This window comes from Staurois parvus, unplaced genomic scaffold (genome assembly GCF_062004578.1).
Source record: "Staurois parvus isolate SC_StPar_1 unplaced genomic scaffold, SC_StPar_1.0 ptg000778l, whole genome shotgun sequence".
In the NCBI taxonomy this organism is placed as follows: Eukaryota; Metazoa; Chordata; class Amphibia; order Anura; family Ranidae; genus Staurois; species Staurois parvus.
This window is the reverse complement of record NW_028318574.1, coordinates 593323-610759: the sequence shown is the minus strand read 5'-3', so window position 1 is coordinate 610759 and position 17437 is coordinate 593323. Positions and strand designations below refer to the sequence as shown.

The 17437-nt window shown below is 43.5% G+C and overlaps 1 protein-coding gene across 7 annotated transcripts in view; it reads right to left on the bottom strand.

The window, feature by feature from the left end:
• Positions 1–17437, bottom strand: part of LOC149444764 (uncharacterized) — a 183082-nt gene that overhangs the window by 112503 nt on the left and 53142 nt on the right. For all 7 annotated transcript variants that reach the window (XM_089654563.1, XM_089654567.1, XM_089654565.1 and 4 more), the window contains 2 exons: positions 14167–14229; positions 4414–4451 (listed from right to left, as the gene is read on the bottom strand). In XM_089654563.1, coding sequence (XP_089510689.1) covers positions 4414–4451; positions 14167–14229 — 101 coding nt within the window. The remainder of the gene's footprint in view (positions 1–4413; positions 4452–14166; positions 14230–17437) is intronic.

Below are 17437 nucleotides of genomic sequence, written 5' to 3'. Positions count from 1 at the left end.
GATCGAAAGTTTGGGCACCCCAGCTAAAAATTTGTATTAATGTGCATAAAAAAGCCAAGGAAAAATGGAAAAATCTCCAAAAGGCATCAAATTACAGATTAGACATTCTTATAATATGTCAACAAAAGTTAGATTTTATTTCCATCATTTACACTTTCAAAATAACAGAAAACAAAAAGATGGCGTCTGCAAAAGTTTGGGCACCCTGCAGAGTTAATATCTTGTACTGCCCCCTTTGGCAAGTATCACAGCTTGTAAACGCTTTTTGTAGCCAGCCAAGAGTCTTTCAATTCTTGTTTGAGGTATCTTTGCCCATTCTTCCTTACAAAAGTCTTCCAGTTCTTTGAGATTTCTGGGCTGTCTGTCACGCACTGCTCTTTTAAGGTCTATCCATAGATTTTCAATTATGTTGAGGTCAGGAGATTGTGAAGGCCATGGCAAAACCTTCAGTTTACGCCTCTTGATGTAATCCCCCGTGGATTTCGAGGTGTGTTTAGGATCATTATCCATTTGTAGAAGCCATCCTCTCTTTAACTTCAGCTTTTTCACAGATGGCATCAAGTTACCATCCAAAATTTGCTGAAATTTTATTGAATCCATTTTTCCTTCTACTCGTGAGATGTTCCCTGTGCCACTGGCTGCAACACAACCCCAAAGCATGATTGATCCAACCCCATGCTTAACAGTTGGACAGAGGTTCTTTTCATTAAATTCTGTGCCCCTTCTTCTCCAAACGTACCTTTGCTCATTCTGGCCAAAAAGTTCAATTTTAACTTCATCGGTCCACAGAACTTGTTTCCAAAATGCATCAGGCTTGTCTATATGTTCATTTGCAAAGTTCAAATGATGATTTTTGTGGTGAGGATGTAGAAAAGGTTTTCTTCTGATGACTCTTCCATGAAGACCATATTTGTACAAGTATCTCTTTATAGTGGAATAGTGTACCACAACTCGTGTCTGCCAGATCTTTCTGGAGGGATCGTGCAGTCAAACGTGGGTTTTGAATTGTTTTTCTCACAATCCTGCGAGCTGTTCTGTCTGATATTTTTCTTGGTCTTCCAGATCTTGCTTTAACTTCCACTGTTCCTGATGACTGCCATTTCTTAATTACATTCCGAACAGAGGATATTGACATCTGAAAACGCTTTGCTATCTTCTTTTAGCCTTCTCCAGCTTTATGAGCGTCAACTATTTTCAGTTTCAGTTTTCTAGACAACTGCTTAGAAGAACCCATGGTGCTGATTGTTGGGGCAAGGTCAGATGAGTCTGGGCATTTAAAACCTTTGAGATTGACATCACCTGGTCTTCCCAGACGATGATTGAGAACAATCCATGACACTGGCAGGTCTCAGCTTTGCAAAGGGGGCAGTGCATGCTATAAATTCTGCAGGATGCCCAAACTTTTGCAGACGCCATTTTTTTGTTTTCTGTTATTTTGAAAGTGTAAATTATGGAAATAAAATCTAACTTTTGTTGACATATTATAAAAATGTCTAATCTGTAATTTGATGCCTTTTGGAGATTTTTCCATCTTTCCTTGGCTTTTTTATGCACATTAATACAAATTTTTAGCTGGGGTGCCCAAACGTTCGATCCCCACTGTATATATATATATATATATATATATATATACACACACACATACATACACACTAACACACACACACACACTTTGTAGTATTGGGACACCAGCCTTTAATGGCATCCCAGTCTTAGTCCGTGTGGTTCAATATTGAGTTGGCCCACCCGTTGCAGCTATAACAGCTTCAACTCTTCTGGGAAGGCTGTCCACAAGGTTTAGGAGTGTGTCTATGGGAATGTTTGACCATTCTTCCAGAAGCGCATTTGTGAGGTCAGGCAATGATGTTGGATGAGAAGGCCTGGCTCGCAGTCTGCGCTCTAATTTATCCCAAAGGTGTTCTATCGGAATGAGGTCAGGATGCAGGCCAGTCAAGTTCCTCCACCCCAAACTCGCTCATCCATGTCTTTATGGACCTTGCTTTGTGCACTGGTGCGCAGTCATGTTGGAACAGGAAGGGGCCATCCCCAAACTGTTCACACAAAGTTGGGAGCATGAAATTGTCCAAAATGTCTTGGTATGCTGACACCTTAAGAGTTCCCTTCGAAGGAACTAAGGGGCCAACCCAACCCCTGAAAAACAACCCCACACCATAATCCTTTACCCACTGTTGTGGTAATCTGAAGGCCACACAAAGTTTGGAGGTCTTTAGCTATTTAGTCTGCAGACATTTGGAGACTTCTGCGCACTGTGCGCTTCAGACCCCGCTCTGTTATTTTACATGGCCTACCAGTTTGTGGCTGAAAGTGGGTGGGATATATTAGTCGGCAAGAACATTTTGTCCCTGAAGTTGATGTGTTGTGTGAACATATGGGCAAGCGTAAGGATTTGAACGACTTTGACAAGGTCCAAACTGTAATGGGTAGACGATTGGGTCAGAGCAACTCCAAAACTGCAGCTCTTGTGCGATGTTCCTGGACTGCAGTGGTAAAGTAGTCCAAAGAAGGAAAACCGGCAACAGCATCATAGGTGATCAAGGCTCATTGATGCACATGATGCTGAAAAAGTTAATGCTGGTTCTGATTGAAAGGTGTCAGAACACACTGTGCATCAGTTTGTTGTGTATGGGGCTGTGTAGCCACAGACCAGTCAGGGTGCCCACGGTGAACCGTGTCCACGGCCAAAAGTGCCTACAATGGACAGCATCAGAACTGGACCACAGAGCAAACGAAAAGTGTAAAGTTTGGTGGAGGGGGGAATTGTAGTGTGGGGTTGTTTTTCAGGGGTTGGGCTTGGCCTCTTAGTTCCAGTGAAGGGAACTCTTAAGGTGTCAGCATACCAAGACATTTTTCAACTTTGTGGGAGCAGTTTGGGGATGGCCCCTTCCTGTTCCAACATGACTGCGCACCAGTGCACAAAGCAAGGTCCATAAAGACATGGATGAGTGAATTTGGGGTGAGGGAACTTGACTGGCCTGCACAGAGTCCTGACCTCAACCCGATAGAACACCTTTGGGATGAATTAGAGCGGAGACTGTGAGCCTGGCCTTCTTGTACGACATCATTGCCTGACCTCAAAGTGCACTTCTGGAAGAATGGTCAAACATTCCCATAGACACACTTCTAAACCTTGTGGACAGCCTTCCCAGAAGAGTTGAAGCTGTTATAGCTGCAAAGGGTGGGCCAACTCAATATTGAACCACACGGACTAAGACTGGGATGCCATTAAAGGCTGGTGTCCCAATACTACACAGTGTGTGTGTGTGCGCACGCACGCACGCACGCACGCACGCACACATACATACATACATACACACGTTGCTCACTTGCTCAGTTTAATGTGTTAAACAGAAATGGATCACATTATACAGCTCAATCCTTTCTGTGGTCACATGACCATCAATTTGTATTAAAGAATTACCATCAAGAACATATAGGATACTAAACAGAAAAAGTGAATATCTGAACAAACACAAAACTGAACAAAGATAGCATAAACCAAGAGCGACTAACCTGTATCAAGAGAGCACAAAACACAGGTTTTCTGTTTAATGTGAGCTTGTTGGTATTAGTCTCCTGAACTCACACTACAAATCATTAGAGCTCCCTCTAGCTGCAGCCTAGTAGTAGCATTACTGGGAGGTTTATTCATTTGCTTGCTATATAAACACATATGTATGTTCACAACAGTGTGAATGAGCCCCTAAACAAAAGGCATCGTTCTATCCCATCTATATGTATTTTTGATGTTGTATTGATCTATATCAGGTTGATATTGTTTTGTAGTATGCTGACATCTAATGTTGGCTTAGGGTCACGACAACCTCTTATGTGATTTGGTATCTCCCTCTGTTCTCCCTTCCTACTTAGTGCTAGTTAGGTCAGTCCTTGCTAGATCCACCCCCTGTTTCTTCCATGCTCCCTCAACCAGTGTAAGTCAATGCATACAGAGGAATTTGAAACAGGACTGGCACGCTGCCATCTTCTGCTGGTGTGGGCCCTGCATGTGATCACTATCTCACAACTGTCATAGTGGGCACATGAAGAGGAACCATAATGGACTCTTCCTGACTGTAAGTAGTGACCAGAATTGTCAGACAGCACAGTTTAACAGCTAGCAGCAAGCTCCAGTGTGCACTGGTAGCTGACAAACAGGGAATGTAGATTAATGTGTTCTCAATTCTTAATCTACAAATTACAAATGGGAAAGGGTCAATTCAAAAAAATTATTCATCTTGATTGCTGCAGTATGAAAGGGCCTTGGTTTGCTGTATGGCAGTAATGGCTTATCTTATGTCGATTTAATTCTAGAATGTTGGCTGCATTTTGTGTTCTCTCCCTCTGCACCCTCCAGGCACCTACATTTTCCCAGTCTTTTAAGGTTTAAACTCTTACCTTGCAGTACGGCATTCCATTTTCTTTTTCCTTTTTTTCTTGGAAAGAAAAAAAAGTGTACGAAATTATAGTCGATAAACCTTCAATAAAAGGTTTCAAAAACATTTCTATTCCTTTAAAACATCAATTTTTTTAATGCAAGGTCCACTTTATCACAGTAACTCTAGTAAGATGGGAAAGACATTAACAGGATAACTATTAGCACCAAGTACTTATGGGGCCCAGACTGCAGCACCTCCTGCAGGTCAGTGGGTGCCAGTAGCCTGAGCTACTTTACAAAGAAGAGCGATGCTGTGTCCCCTTATCAACAAGCTTTGCCAGCTGGGTCTCCTGTACCGCTGGGGGTTCCTCTTCCACCTGGTTGTTAGAAAGTGTGTCGATTTCTTCTCTCTCCGGAAACATGCAGATCTTCTGGACCCGTTCGCCTTTCTAGAGAATGAACCTTTCCATCTGCTTGACTGGTTACAGTCACTTCCCAGACAGGACCAACGTTCCTCCTCATAACCACCTCAGTCAAGCTTACCCTCACAGCCTCCCGGACGTGGACTGTGAACCACGTGATCAGTCTCTACACACTGTGACAGACCTAACCGGGGCAGGCTTTTGGAGGGGAGTGCAGGCAAGACTCTTGCCTGCTGACTCTGGCATCTGAGGGGGATCTATTCCTTTGGAGGTGTGTGCCTGGGGGACCTTTGGAGTAGTTTAACTTTGGATTCAAGTCCATCTCTCCCTGAAAAACACACAGACTCTGAGAACTGGAGGACCAAGATACAGATTTGAGGTCTCTCTGCCAAAACCAGCATTGACTGCTTCAACCTCCCATCTAGACTCAGAGCAGATGTTAATATAATCAGCTCAAATCAACCTGTAGCTGAAGTCACTTGCTGTAATTCATAATTTTTTAAATATTTCTTTATACATTTTTTTCTATACATGTTTTAGTGGCCTTTAAAGGAAAAGGAGAAATTATCCCTAATGGCTGTGCTGCAATCTTGGCTTTGACAATATGGATGCCTGTGTAATTCCAGTCACATAATTTCCGAATCAGTGGCGCTTTTCAATATACTTTGGGAAAATGGCTGACCGGTTGCTTCGAGTTGCGCCATTTCCAGCTGGACTTCGATCTATGCAATAGACTACGGGAAGATGGCAGTCCCGACACTTCCAAGTTCTGCGATTTATGGACTTGATTGTAGCTTGTTTACATCACTGGTGAACATCTTGATAAATGTGAATCTGATGTCACTGGCCTCTTACTTGTCCCCTGAAGACATCTCATTGCAGATGAATGGAGTTGGACGGGGCTAGCTGCCTGTGACACTATTACGTCTGACGGTGTACAATGGTGAGGTCTTATATGGTTTGTGTACCTTGTGATGCTTGTGAGTATATTTTATATGCAATAAATTTTAAGAATTTAAGGGCCAGTTCACACCACAAAAGTGCACTCCGGATGCGTTCCGAATACCTTTTTGCTCACAGTTCACACCACACTGCGTTCCGGTGGTTTTTTTTTTTTTTTTTTAAGCATTTTACTATTTTTCAGTACAGTTCTGACTGCACTGGTGTGAACGAAGGCCATTGGAATACATGGAAAACGCTGTGCATGCATTTTTGATGTAGAAAAAAAAACGCACTGGACTGCATCACGCGTGAACCAGCCCTTAGGGCCAGTTTACACTACATGCATTTTAGTGTGCTTTTTTTCTGCATCCAAAATGCATAGAAAGTAGGTTATATGGTTGTCAATGTCATAGTTCACATCAGTAAATGCAGTTCCAGTGCGTTCAGGTTGCAGAAAAAAAAAGTAGCATAGGATGCATTTTTTCTGCACAGAACTGTAGTGGAATGCAGCAAAAAGCACCAAAAACGCACATGTCCCTATTTAAATTGAAAAAGAGAGGGGAAAAAATTAACCGGAAAGCATCAAAAACACACCAGAACGCCAAAAATGCTCATGCGGAAATGCATCCAAAATGCATTTCTCTGGTGTGAACCGGTCTTTAGCAATATTACTCTATGGTCTCCTTTTCTCTTCCTACTATCCCTGGGGAAAACTGTGTATCCTGGTAAATTGAAGAGTGACTATACGAGTTTGGAAAGCGGTAGTGGACCCTGGAGTGACGTCATTTCAACTAAATAAAAACTTATAAAGTGGCCGGTGAGTGCATTACATTTCTGTTTTTGGGTTTAGATACGCTTTAAACTTAAATGGCTGATAACACAGCCACACAACCATGATAAATGCAGCTTTAGGAGTCTCTGTACAGGTATCTTTACAAGTATATTTGTTAATGTGTTGTCTGCATTTTTGCAAAAAATATGGTAAAAAAAAAATATAAACTGCTCTGGTCCCTTTCTTTCTGAGAGGGCTGTTGATATCTGTATGTCTGTGAAACACAAATCTCTGTTGTGGTGCATGTGAACGTTAGATGAGTTGTGTTATAAGATTGTCATCCATGGATGGTTCTCATTGGGCTATTGTGTTATGGGGATGGGGATTATGTTTTACTGGGACAATCAGGTATTTTTAAAACTGGAAATTAATACAGCAAGTAGAGATAATCTCATGTTTGCTGAAAGATTATATGTAAAAATCAGTTGGGATAGTATTTTAATTTTTTAATTTGTATGAATCTGAAAACATGTTTTCATTCACCTCTATCTATAAGCATTGTGAAGAAATTAATTTTCAAAATTATTGATGCAGGCACTGTGCTTTTCCACAAAGAACAGAATCTTAGCAGACTGAACAAGCCCTCTCATGTAAACAAGCAGTAAGTGTTTCTAAGATGTTAGAAACTGACTAAAAGCAACTGAACTTTTTAGCCTGGGTTCACACTGATGTGGTCTGGAATTTGCAGCGGTTTCTGTGAGAATTCCTCACTGCATCAGAATTGCACCCCGTTCATGTGAACCGCTGTGGGTGTGTGTTAAGTTAACACCCCAAAATCGATCCACAAAACATGGTGCAATGTGCAGAAACGGATCGCATAGGTGTGAATACCCATGCAATCCGATTCTAGTGCGGACCCAAAAAGGGTCCTGCACATTTTTGGTACAGATGCGGTGCAATTTGAACCATACATAATCCTAGATTGTAAGCTCCAAGGAGCAGGGCCCTCCTATCCCTCTTATATTGAACTGTATTATCTCCTGTTATATTGTAAAGCACTGAGCAAACTGTTGGCGCTATATAAATCCTGTATTATAATAATAATATTAATAATTAATGGTTGCCTTCCATATATGTTAAGACAGTTCTTTGGGACCTCTAGCTTGTCTGGCCTAGAAAGAGTGGTAAACATTACTGAGCACCCTATTTCTTTGTAACAGCCTTGACAACTAGTTTCAGGGCCTGGAACTGAACCCAGGACCTTTGCGGTGTCTGCCAATAACTAATTTTGCTGAGCCACCTGGAATGCTGTACAGCTTCCCTGACAGTTCCTTGAATGATCCTGCCTTGAACCTTGTTTGTCTTGAACACAGAACTCTGCTCCTCCTATGAGTTTCCATGTCTCTGCACTTCCTGTTCCTGCCAGATTATTGTGCTCCCTCCAGCCAATATATCGCTTATGTCACTCCTGCTGCAATCTATATCTTTGCTACTACTCGTTACCAAGTCTTGGCTTGTTCCTTGACTACACTTCTGCTTGATCCCAAACTACAACCACTCATTACCAACCTCTGGCTTGTTTACATACTACACTTCTGCTTATCCCTACCTGCTACTGGACACGGCTTGCTCATCTCCTGGTAGGGTGATCATGAGGACTGCCACTTGGTACTAACACGCAACTAAACCCATCTCCACCATTAGGAGCTCTGGCAAACACCAATTAGTTCTTAGACTCCACATCTCAGATGAGCCTGTGTCTTCCGTCAGGGTGACGTGCTTGCATATCTATCTTGCTGGTCAGTGGATGTCTCGCTACTGCTATAGCTACTGGCCTCCGGGCCTGACTCCAAATCGTGACAACTTGTCTCACAGAATTGTATTTACTCTGATCCCTGGTGCTTGGAGATTAACATTGTAGGCGGTGGCCACCGGATGCCCGGTTTTTCTCTGGGCCCCTGCCGTCACCTCACTGGGGTGCTTGATCCATGCGGTTGTCCACCACATCCTGTCCCTGTTTGTAGATATTGCTTGTACCTTACTTTTTCGTTGATAACAGCTACTCACCTTCACAGTAAGAGGACCTGCATTGTTCCACAAGCCAACAGGAGAGAGGTTATATTTTAAGCCTACAGAACCATCCATTTATATGCCAGGTGCCCAAGACCATATTCTCCTTTCCACACCTTAGGACACTTGCTGATTCTTTCGCTGGTTGATGTACATTATTGCCATCTCAATATATGCCTCCCTTTATGGGATACAATTTATTTGTTAATGACTTAGCATATGTCTTACTCCTTACTATATAAAAACATGGCTTTGGCTGGGTGTTTAGGGCCTTGCTCCCAGCTATTTCCTACCCCCACCCTCACATAGGTTTGCATTCATGAGGCCATACAGCCATTGACTTGTGAGTGCCTTCGTAGTACTTCCAAAATGCCTATAGTGTCAGTCCCCTTCCCCCCCCCCCTTTTCTTTCCCTTTCTCTACCTTTTCTTTTTTTTTTTCCCCCATTGTCCATAGCCCACTTACTTCTGCCTTCCAATCCTTTCCCCCTTGTTCCTTTGACGTCCCCGCACCATATGACCAAGTATGTCTAGCCCTTCAATGGGGCTACTTCAACTCATCTCTCTTAATGTGAAGGGCTTAAAACCCCTGAGCATCTATTATCTTCTTAAATATTAAATGGATGAAGGCCCATCTCTGTTTCTTTGAAGAAACCCACTTTAAGAGCAGCTAAAATCCTGAACCTTTATAATAAGTACTATGCAATGGTGTATCATGGATGCTCACATGACTCCAAATCTGGGACCCATGGTCTCAAGGGTGGGGCAGGGTTATTTTCCTGAAAGGGACTACTGGCCACAGGGTCTACCCGCTGGTAAATTTATCTGCCCAGTATGAACCAAACCAAACCTTTCTAGAGTATTCTCAAACCGCTGAGCATGTTTGCAAAAGGTTTGGTGATCAAGGGCAGTGGCTTCAATCTGACCCTTGACCCAATCCTGAACATATCTCGTGCCTCTTCTCATCTCTGTTACTCTGTTCTTAAAATGCATAAAGAAAAACCTACATGAACTCCATTTCTGGACATATGGTGAATCCTTCATCCAAATTGCAGGGATTACACATTTTATTCCCACCCATGAGTCCTACACGAGGATTGATTTTTCCTTAATCCATCAATCCATCAATGTCAAGAATTCAAAAGGCTTCTATACAGTAGGTGCAATAGCAACCTCAGATCATGCTCCCATTTCTATGGAAATTGACTTAACTTCTTCACTAGCCAGACCTTAGCTTTGGAACCATTATGATTCCCACTGAGAAAACTCTTTAGTCTCTGCGGAAGTGGCTAGAGAACTACATATCTTCTCCACAAATGTCACACCACACTGTGATCCTATAGTTCTGTGGGACACCCACAAAGCATACATTAGAGGAGTCCTAATTAAACCGGGAACGCAGCTCAAGAAAGAGTGAAACAAACTGACACCCTCCTCTGGGAAATACGGAATCCATGAAGGGCCTCTAGTAAACTAACTGAAGTCATGACCCTACAAGATAACTTAACCACTTGCCTACCGGGCACTTATACCCTCTTCATGCCCAGGCCAATTTTCAGCTTTCAGAGCTCTCACACTTTGAATGACAATTGCGCGGTCAGGCAACACTGTACCCACATGAAATTTTTATCATTTTTTTTCACATAAATAGAGCTTTTTTTGCTGGTATGTAATCGTCACTGGGTGTTTTATTTTTTTGCACTTTAAAAAAAAAAAAGCAAAAGAAAGAAGTTTTTCTTTGTTTCTATTATAAAATTTTGCAAACAGGTAATTTTTCTCCTTCACTGATGTGCGTTGATAAGGCTGCACTGATAGGCAGCACTGGTAGGTGGCACTGATGAGGTGGCACAGATAGGCCACACTGCTGGGCACTGACTCTTGACACTGCTGAGCACTGATGGGTGGCACAGCTGGGCAGCACTGATGGGTGACACTGCTGGGCACTGGTGGATGGCACTACTAGGCACTGGTGGGTAACGCTACTAGGCACTGCTGGGCACAGGTGGGCGGCACTGCTGGGCACTGATCATCAGTGCCCTGATGATTGGTGACGATCCGTCCTCTGATAATTGCCGGTCATCGGCAGTACTTTCCTCTCGCTGTGAAAGCATGAGGAAAGTGCAGCCGATAACCGGCAGCTGCATTTACCGGTGATCTGCTGTATCATTGGACACAGCTGATCACGTGGTAAAAGGCCGCTGTGATTGGCCTTTTACCACATCACGTGATTAGCTGTGTCCGTAGGATACAGCAATCACGGAGATCGCCGGGTGCGTGTCCCCACAGGGCACGTGGGAGGGCGCTTTCTGGGAGGATGTCATATGACGCCCTCCCAGAACTGGACAACTGCGCTGTAGCCGTCATTCGGCTATAGCGCAGTTGGCAAGTGGTTAAACTCCATCCTCTGGGATAAAGCGAAGGCCATCATTGCTAAATGTAGACAGAAGTTATTGGAACTTTGTGCCCAACAGGCCCGCTTAGTGATCCCCGAGTTGTTGGATACAAACCACTGGATGCAACAGTGGTTCATATAGTGAACTAGGTGTAGGGTTATTCACCCTTAGGTCATCACAGAGTGACAAGGGGGCACTCTACGTCTGGAGGAAAAGAAATTTAATCTCCAAATACAGAAAAGTTTCTTCACAGTAAGAGCTGTGAAAATGTGGAATAGACTCCCTCAAAAGTTGGCTCTGGCCAGCTCAGTGGATTGTTTTAAAAAAGGCCTGGATTCTCTCCTAGGTACACATAATATAACTGGATACTAACATTTATAGGTAAAGTTGATCCAGGGAATATCCGATTGCCTCTCGTGGGATCAGGAAGGAAGTTTTTCCCCTTTTTTTTTTTTCTGTTATTTTGAAAGTGTAAATGATGGAAATAAAATCTAACTTTTGTTGACATATTATAAGAATGTCTAATCTGTAATTTGATGCCTTTGAGATTTTTCCATCTTTCCTTGGCTTCTTTATGCACATTAATACTCATTTTTAGCTGGGGTGCCCAAACTTTTGATCCCCACTGTACATTGGATCCTTTCCTCTGCAAAATCAGAAATCCTCCACATAATATTGGCTCTTCATTAGGGGCACCATCACTCATGAAGGTCACAACCTATGCAGATGATCTCCTGTTTTTCTCTTTACTGAACTCAACAAATACAGATCCCTATCCAACTTTTGTATCAATTTCCAGAGCAAAAGCCCTTAAGATTTATATACCAGACTCCTCTATTAAACATCTCAGGATCAACTTTCCATTTAGGTGGGTGACCTCACATACTAGGTATTGTGTACCAACCTCCCCAGGCTATTAGAGGATACTTATAAACTCAATTTCCCACCCCTTTCAGTGATCAAACCAGGTCTATTGACCTGGCACAAAGGAACATTTTCATGGTTTGGGAGGTGCAATATCATTAAAATGAACATAATGCCTCACTTGTATCTTCTACAGGCACTCCTATTTTTTTCCTGCCAACAATACAGGGAGACATGGAGCTCCCAGATATCGCCCTTTAACAAGGGTACCAGAATAGTGCCAACATGCCCCTCTTAAGCAATAAATAGCTACTGAGCAAGCTGTTTCAGGTATCCCTTTGTTGCATCTTCCCTTGTGTCGAGATGAGTTACCACTCAGCCTCAGGTCTCATCCAACGATAGGGGAGACCTGGCTCATATGCTCCAATTTTTTTTTCTGGGGAAAAACTCTCTCCTGCCCGGTCTCCACATTTTCCCCCCTTTCAGCCAAGGACTTTCTGACCCAGGCTTCCAGGTCATGAAACACAGAAGTCTGTTCCAGGCAAGAGAATTCACATCTGAAGGCTGTTGTCCTTCCAGATCACAGCTACTCTCGAACCCTACCCTTACTGAGCTCTATTTCTGGAACAAACTCCAACTCTCCCATTTCTGACATTCTTATCAAAGGCACCTCTTTTAACTCCATTCTCAATACTTTTGAACAGCTTCGTGAAGACCAAACTCCTTTCCATCATGAAGTTTCATTGATGTATAGACTACTTCTTCCTTCCCAGGAATGGTTCAAATTTCCATACATCTCCACATGGGAGAGAGATCTCGGTGTTTCTTTCTCCAACAAGCAGATTTGGAGAATACTTCTGTTAGCATATAAAATTTCGCTTTGCGCTAAATATCAAGAATCCGGACTTAAAATCTTGACAAGATGGTACTGTACTCCCAATCGGATTCACAAGCTGTTTCCACAGAGACACACTGGAGATGTGCGGAGGTTGGATACATGCTATATACTTTTTGGTCATATGATAGAATTCAGGATTTTGGTCTGATGTACATATAAAACATAGGCATAACTGAGAGATTTACCAATTACCAGATTGCCTTCTTGCTATCACTATGATATCCCCAGGTAAGACTTAAAGACGTTCTTTTGCTCCACTCCTGGTGAGCACAGCAAAAAGTTACCTACTTTTTGGAAACAACAGCAAGCGCCCCCAGTTACAGTATGGTTGGCATAAGTTGGGGAAAATCAATTAGATGGAGGACTTGATTGCAACAGAGTGGGGCAAGAGAGACACATTTTTTAAATACAGTTTTTTATGGCCATGCTTTTATCTACTCCTCAGAGTATACGGCCCTACTAAGCACAATCTGAATCTTGTACTATTAGGACTTCAACTGGTCTTGTGAGATTGGAAGGCCAGGGAGCTGGATCTACCCCTTCCCAGCCTGTATTGTCATTTGGGCCATCCGCCTACTGGGTGGGGCCTATTCCCACATGACCCCCCCAAACAACAGTAAGTGCCCCCAGTTACAGTATGGTTAGCATAAGTTGGGGAAAATCAATTAGATGGAGGACTTGATTGCAACAGAGTGGGGCAAGAGAGACACATTTTTTAAATACTGGTTTTACAGCCATGATTTTATCTACTCCTCAGGGTATACGGCCCTACTAACCTCAATCTGAATCTTGTACTATTAGGACTCCAAATGGTCTTGTGAGATTGGAAGGCCAGGGAGCTGGATCTACCCCTTCCCAGCCTGTATTGTCATTTGGGCCATCCGCCTACTGGGTGGGGCCTATTCCCATATGACCCCCCCAAACAACAGTAAGTGCCCCCAGTTACAGTATGGTTAGCATAAGTTGGGGAAAATCAATTAGATGGAGAACTTGATTGCAACAGAATGGGGCAAGAGAGACACATTTTTTAAATACTGGTTTTACAGCCATGATTTTATCTACTCCTCAGGGTATACGGCCCTACTAAGCTCAATCTGAATCTTGTACTATTAGGACTCCAACTGGTCTTGTGAGATTGGAAGGCCAGGGAGCTGGATCTACCCCTTCCCAGTCTGTATTGTCATTTGGGCCATCCGCCTACTGGGTGGGGCCTATTCCCACATGACCCCCCCAAACAACAGTAAGTGCCCAACAATGACCCTGCTCATTCCATTGATTGTTCTTTGGATCTTCTTCCCCTTCCTCTGTACGGCTCAGCTGGGCCAGACGAATAGAAAAGCTTGTACTTTTATTTGCTGTGTTTTTACAATGTTCACTTCCTGTATCATTGACATTATGGTAAGGTCATTGTACCTGGGAATCCTGATGAGTTCCTATTTTTGACACAGTTGCATGTTGTCTCTGTACTTTGATCTTCTGTTAAATAAAGAATTGAAAATAAACAGAACATATATTAAGGTGGTAAAGAGCCTAGCAATTTTTTTCCTGGAAAACAAAAAGCTATTGAGTATTGTTAATGACTCAAACTACATTTTTTTTTAAATTAGGAACCATGGACATATTAAACCTATCCAGCCTAAGCTACCAGTAACCAAATCCATTCCTAAAGTGACATTAAACTTTGGTTTAAAAAATTATTATTGCTGTGAACACATTTCCTGTTACGATGTTCTAAGGTAGCTACATCATTCTCCATGGTTCCACTATATATAGGATCTAAGCCACCCTCTCTTGCTCACACTCAAGATGGACTTTGGACTATGTGATTTGTAGTGTGCATAGAGAAGTGCCCATGACCGATCAACATGAGCTGTTCATTGTGAGCAGTGGGAAAATTTTGATTTTTTTCTACATACCTGTAAAATCCATTTCTTGGGAGTACATCATGGGACACAAAGCAGACTATTCGTGACTATGTGGGGGTTATAGGCCACCTATAGGTGAATGGACACTGGCTGACCAAACAGAGAGGAGGTCCTCCCCTATATAACACCTCTTATACAGGAAGTACCTCAGTTTTTGTAGAAAGCAATGACATTTCCGAAAGAGGGGTGGAACCTCTGTGTCCCATGATGTACTCTAAGAAATGGATTTTACAGGTAAGTATGTATAAAAAAATCCAATTTTCTTTATTGTACATCACAGGACACAAAGCAGGCTATTCATGACTATGTGCGATGTCCCAAAGCAATAAGAATTCTGAGAGGAGGGTGACACCATGATAGCTGCCGTCAATCCCTCAGGACCTACTCAGCCGTTCGTAAAACACTGCGGCCAAAGGCAGAATCCTCTGTGGCTCCGACATTCACCTGGTAGAATCTTGTGAATGTTTGAACCAAAGACCATATAGCGTCCTTGCAAACCTGAGCCACTGACGCCTGATGGCGGATTACCCAAGATGCCCCCACACTCCTGGTGCAGTGTGTGTCTTCACCCGAAAGGGTGGGACTTCACCTTTCCAATAAGAAATAGTCACCCTGGATGCCACCTGCCCCTTCCTAGGTCCCTGTGGCAGCGCAAATAGTGGATCTGACTTCCTGACCTATGCGGTTACCTTCAAAAAGACCCTTACAGCATGAACCACATCCAAAGTATGCAGAAATCTCTCTTGCTGACTGAGGCCCAGGAAAGAATGAAGGCAGAACTATGTCTTAATTGAGATCAAAACCAGAAACCACCTTTGGTAAAAACTACAGATGAGGTCGCAACACCACCCTATCATAATGCAAAACCAGAAGTGGTTCTCTGCAAGATAGAGCTGCCAACTCTGACACCCTTCTCACAGAAGTGATTGCCACTAGAAACAACACCTTACCTGTCAACAGGACCAGTGGAGTCTCTCCAATAGGTTCAAATAGTGGCCTTTGCAAAACCTTCAAAACCAAGTTCAGGTCCCAAGGACACAAAGGCAACCTGACAGGACGAGCCATATGCATTTCTCCTTGTAAAAAAGTGCGGACCAAAGAGTGAGGTGCAATGGGCCTCTGGAAAAAAATTAGCTCATCCTGAAACCTGGCCCTTATGGTACCAACAGCCAAATTCTTCTGCAACCCTGTTTGAAGAAACAACAGAATCCTGCAATCACATATTTTCATGGATGCCATTTGTGAACCTCACACCAGGCAATGTAAGCCTTTAAGGTTGTGTAATAAATGTTCCTAGAAACTTCCTTTCTAGCACCCAACATGATGGGGATGACAGAATCCGACATTACCCTATTCTTCAGGATCTGGGTTTCTATAGCCACACTGTCAAATTTAACAACCGTAAAGCTGGGTGCAATATAGGACCTTGAGACAACACGGCCTGTCTACTGCCATCTTCACTATGTCCGCCTACCAGGCCCTCCTGGGCCAGGCCGGAGCAATCAGTATCACTGGAACAGACTCCTCCTGAATCCTGCGTAAAGAGATGCGGCAGCAGCTGGATCGGAGGAAAGGCATAAATCAGTGAGAACTGGTTCCAAGGAATCACTAAGGCGTCTACCCCTGCCACACGAGGGTCCCTTACCCTGGACACAAAGGCCGACCTTGTTGTTAAACCTGGATGCCAAGAGATCTACATCCGGGCAACCCCATCGCTGGCAGATTTCCTTGAAAACATTGGGATGCAAAGTCCATTCCCCTAGAATCAACTGCCAGCGACTGAGCTAATCCGCCTGCCAATTTTTCACACCTGGAATGAACACTGCTAGCAGACTTGGAACATATCTCTGACAGCTGTGGCATTGTCGGACTGAATCCTTACAAGCCAATCCTGAAGCTTAGATGTCAAATATCTCAGAGCTTAGCCTCACTGCTCGAAGTTCCAGGAGTTTGATGGGAAGAACCCTTTCCCGTGAAAGGCATGTTCCCTGAACTGTGGCTTCCTCCAGAACATCCTCCCAATCTGAAAGGTTTGCATCGGTGGTTACCAACTTCCACACCACTGGCTGGAAGGATCTTCCCTTTTCCAAATTATGAGTTATCAAGCACCAATTCAGGCTCTGCTGCACCTCTGGAGACAGAGATATGCAGTAATCCAGGGCCGGAATCTTTTTGCTCCAAACAGACAGAATGTACCTTTGCAGCAGTCTGAAGTGGAATTGAGCATAGGGAATAGCCTCGAATGAGGACACCATCTTCCCTAGCAATCTCATACAGAGGCGAAATGAAGGATACATCTTTGCCTTCAAACTGAAAGCCTCGTTCCTCAGGGCGCAATGTTTCCCTGGAAGCAGAAATACCTTTGCCTGAACCATGTCTAGGACTATACCCAAATACTCCAGGCTCTGCACTGGTTCCAGGACCAACTTCTTGAGGTTGAGCACCCAGCCCAGCTGTTCCAGGATTTGCATCGTAAGGACCACATACTGCTTATGATCTGGCACTGACTGATTTCTGAGCAAGAGATAGTCTAGATAACCTGTGACAGATACTCCCCGAGTTCTGAGTACCCCCAAAACCGGAACAAGAATTTTTGTGAAAAACTCTGGGAGCCATGGCCTGCCCAAGTGGTAATGCTATGAACTGGAAATGCTGAGCTCCTACTGCAAACCTGAAAAATCTTTGGTGAGGAATGACTATCGGTACATGCAGGCATGTGTCCTTACTGTGTATGGTCGCCAAAAAATCTGCCTCCTGTT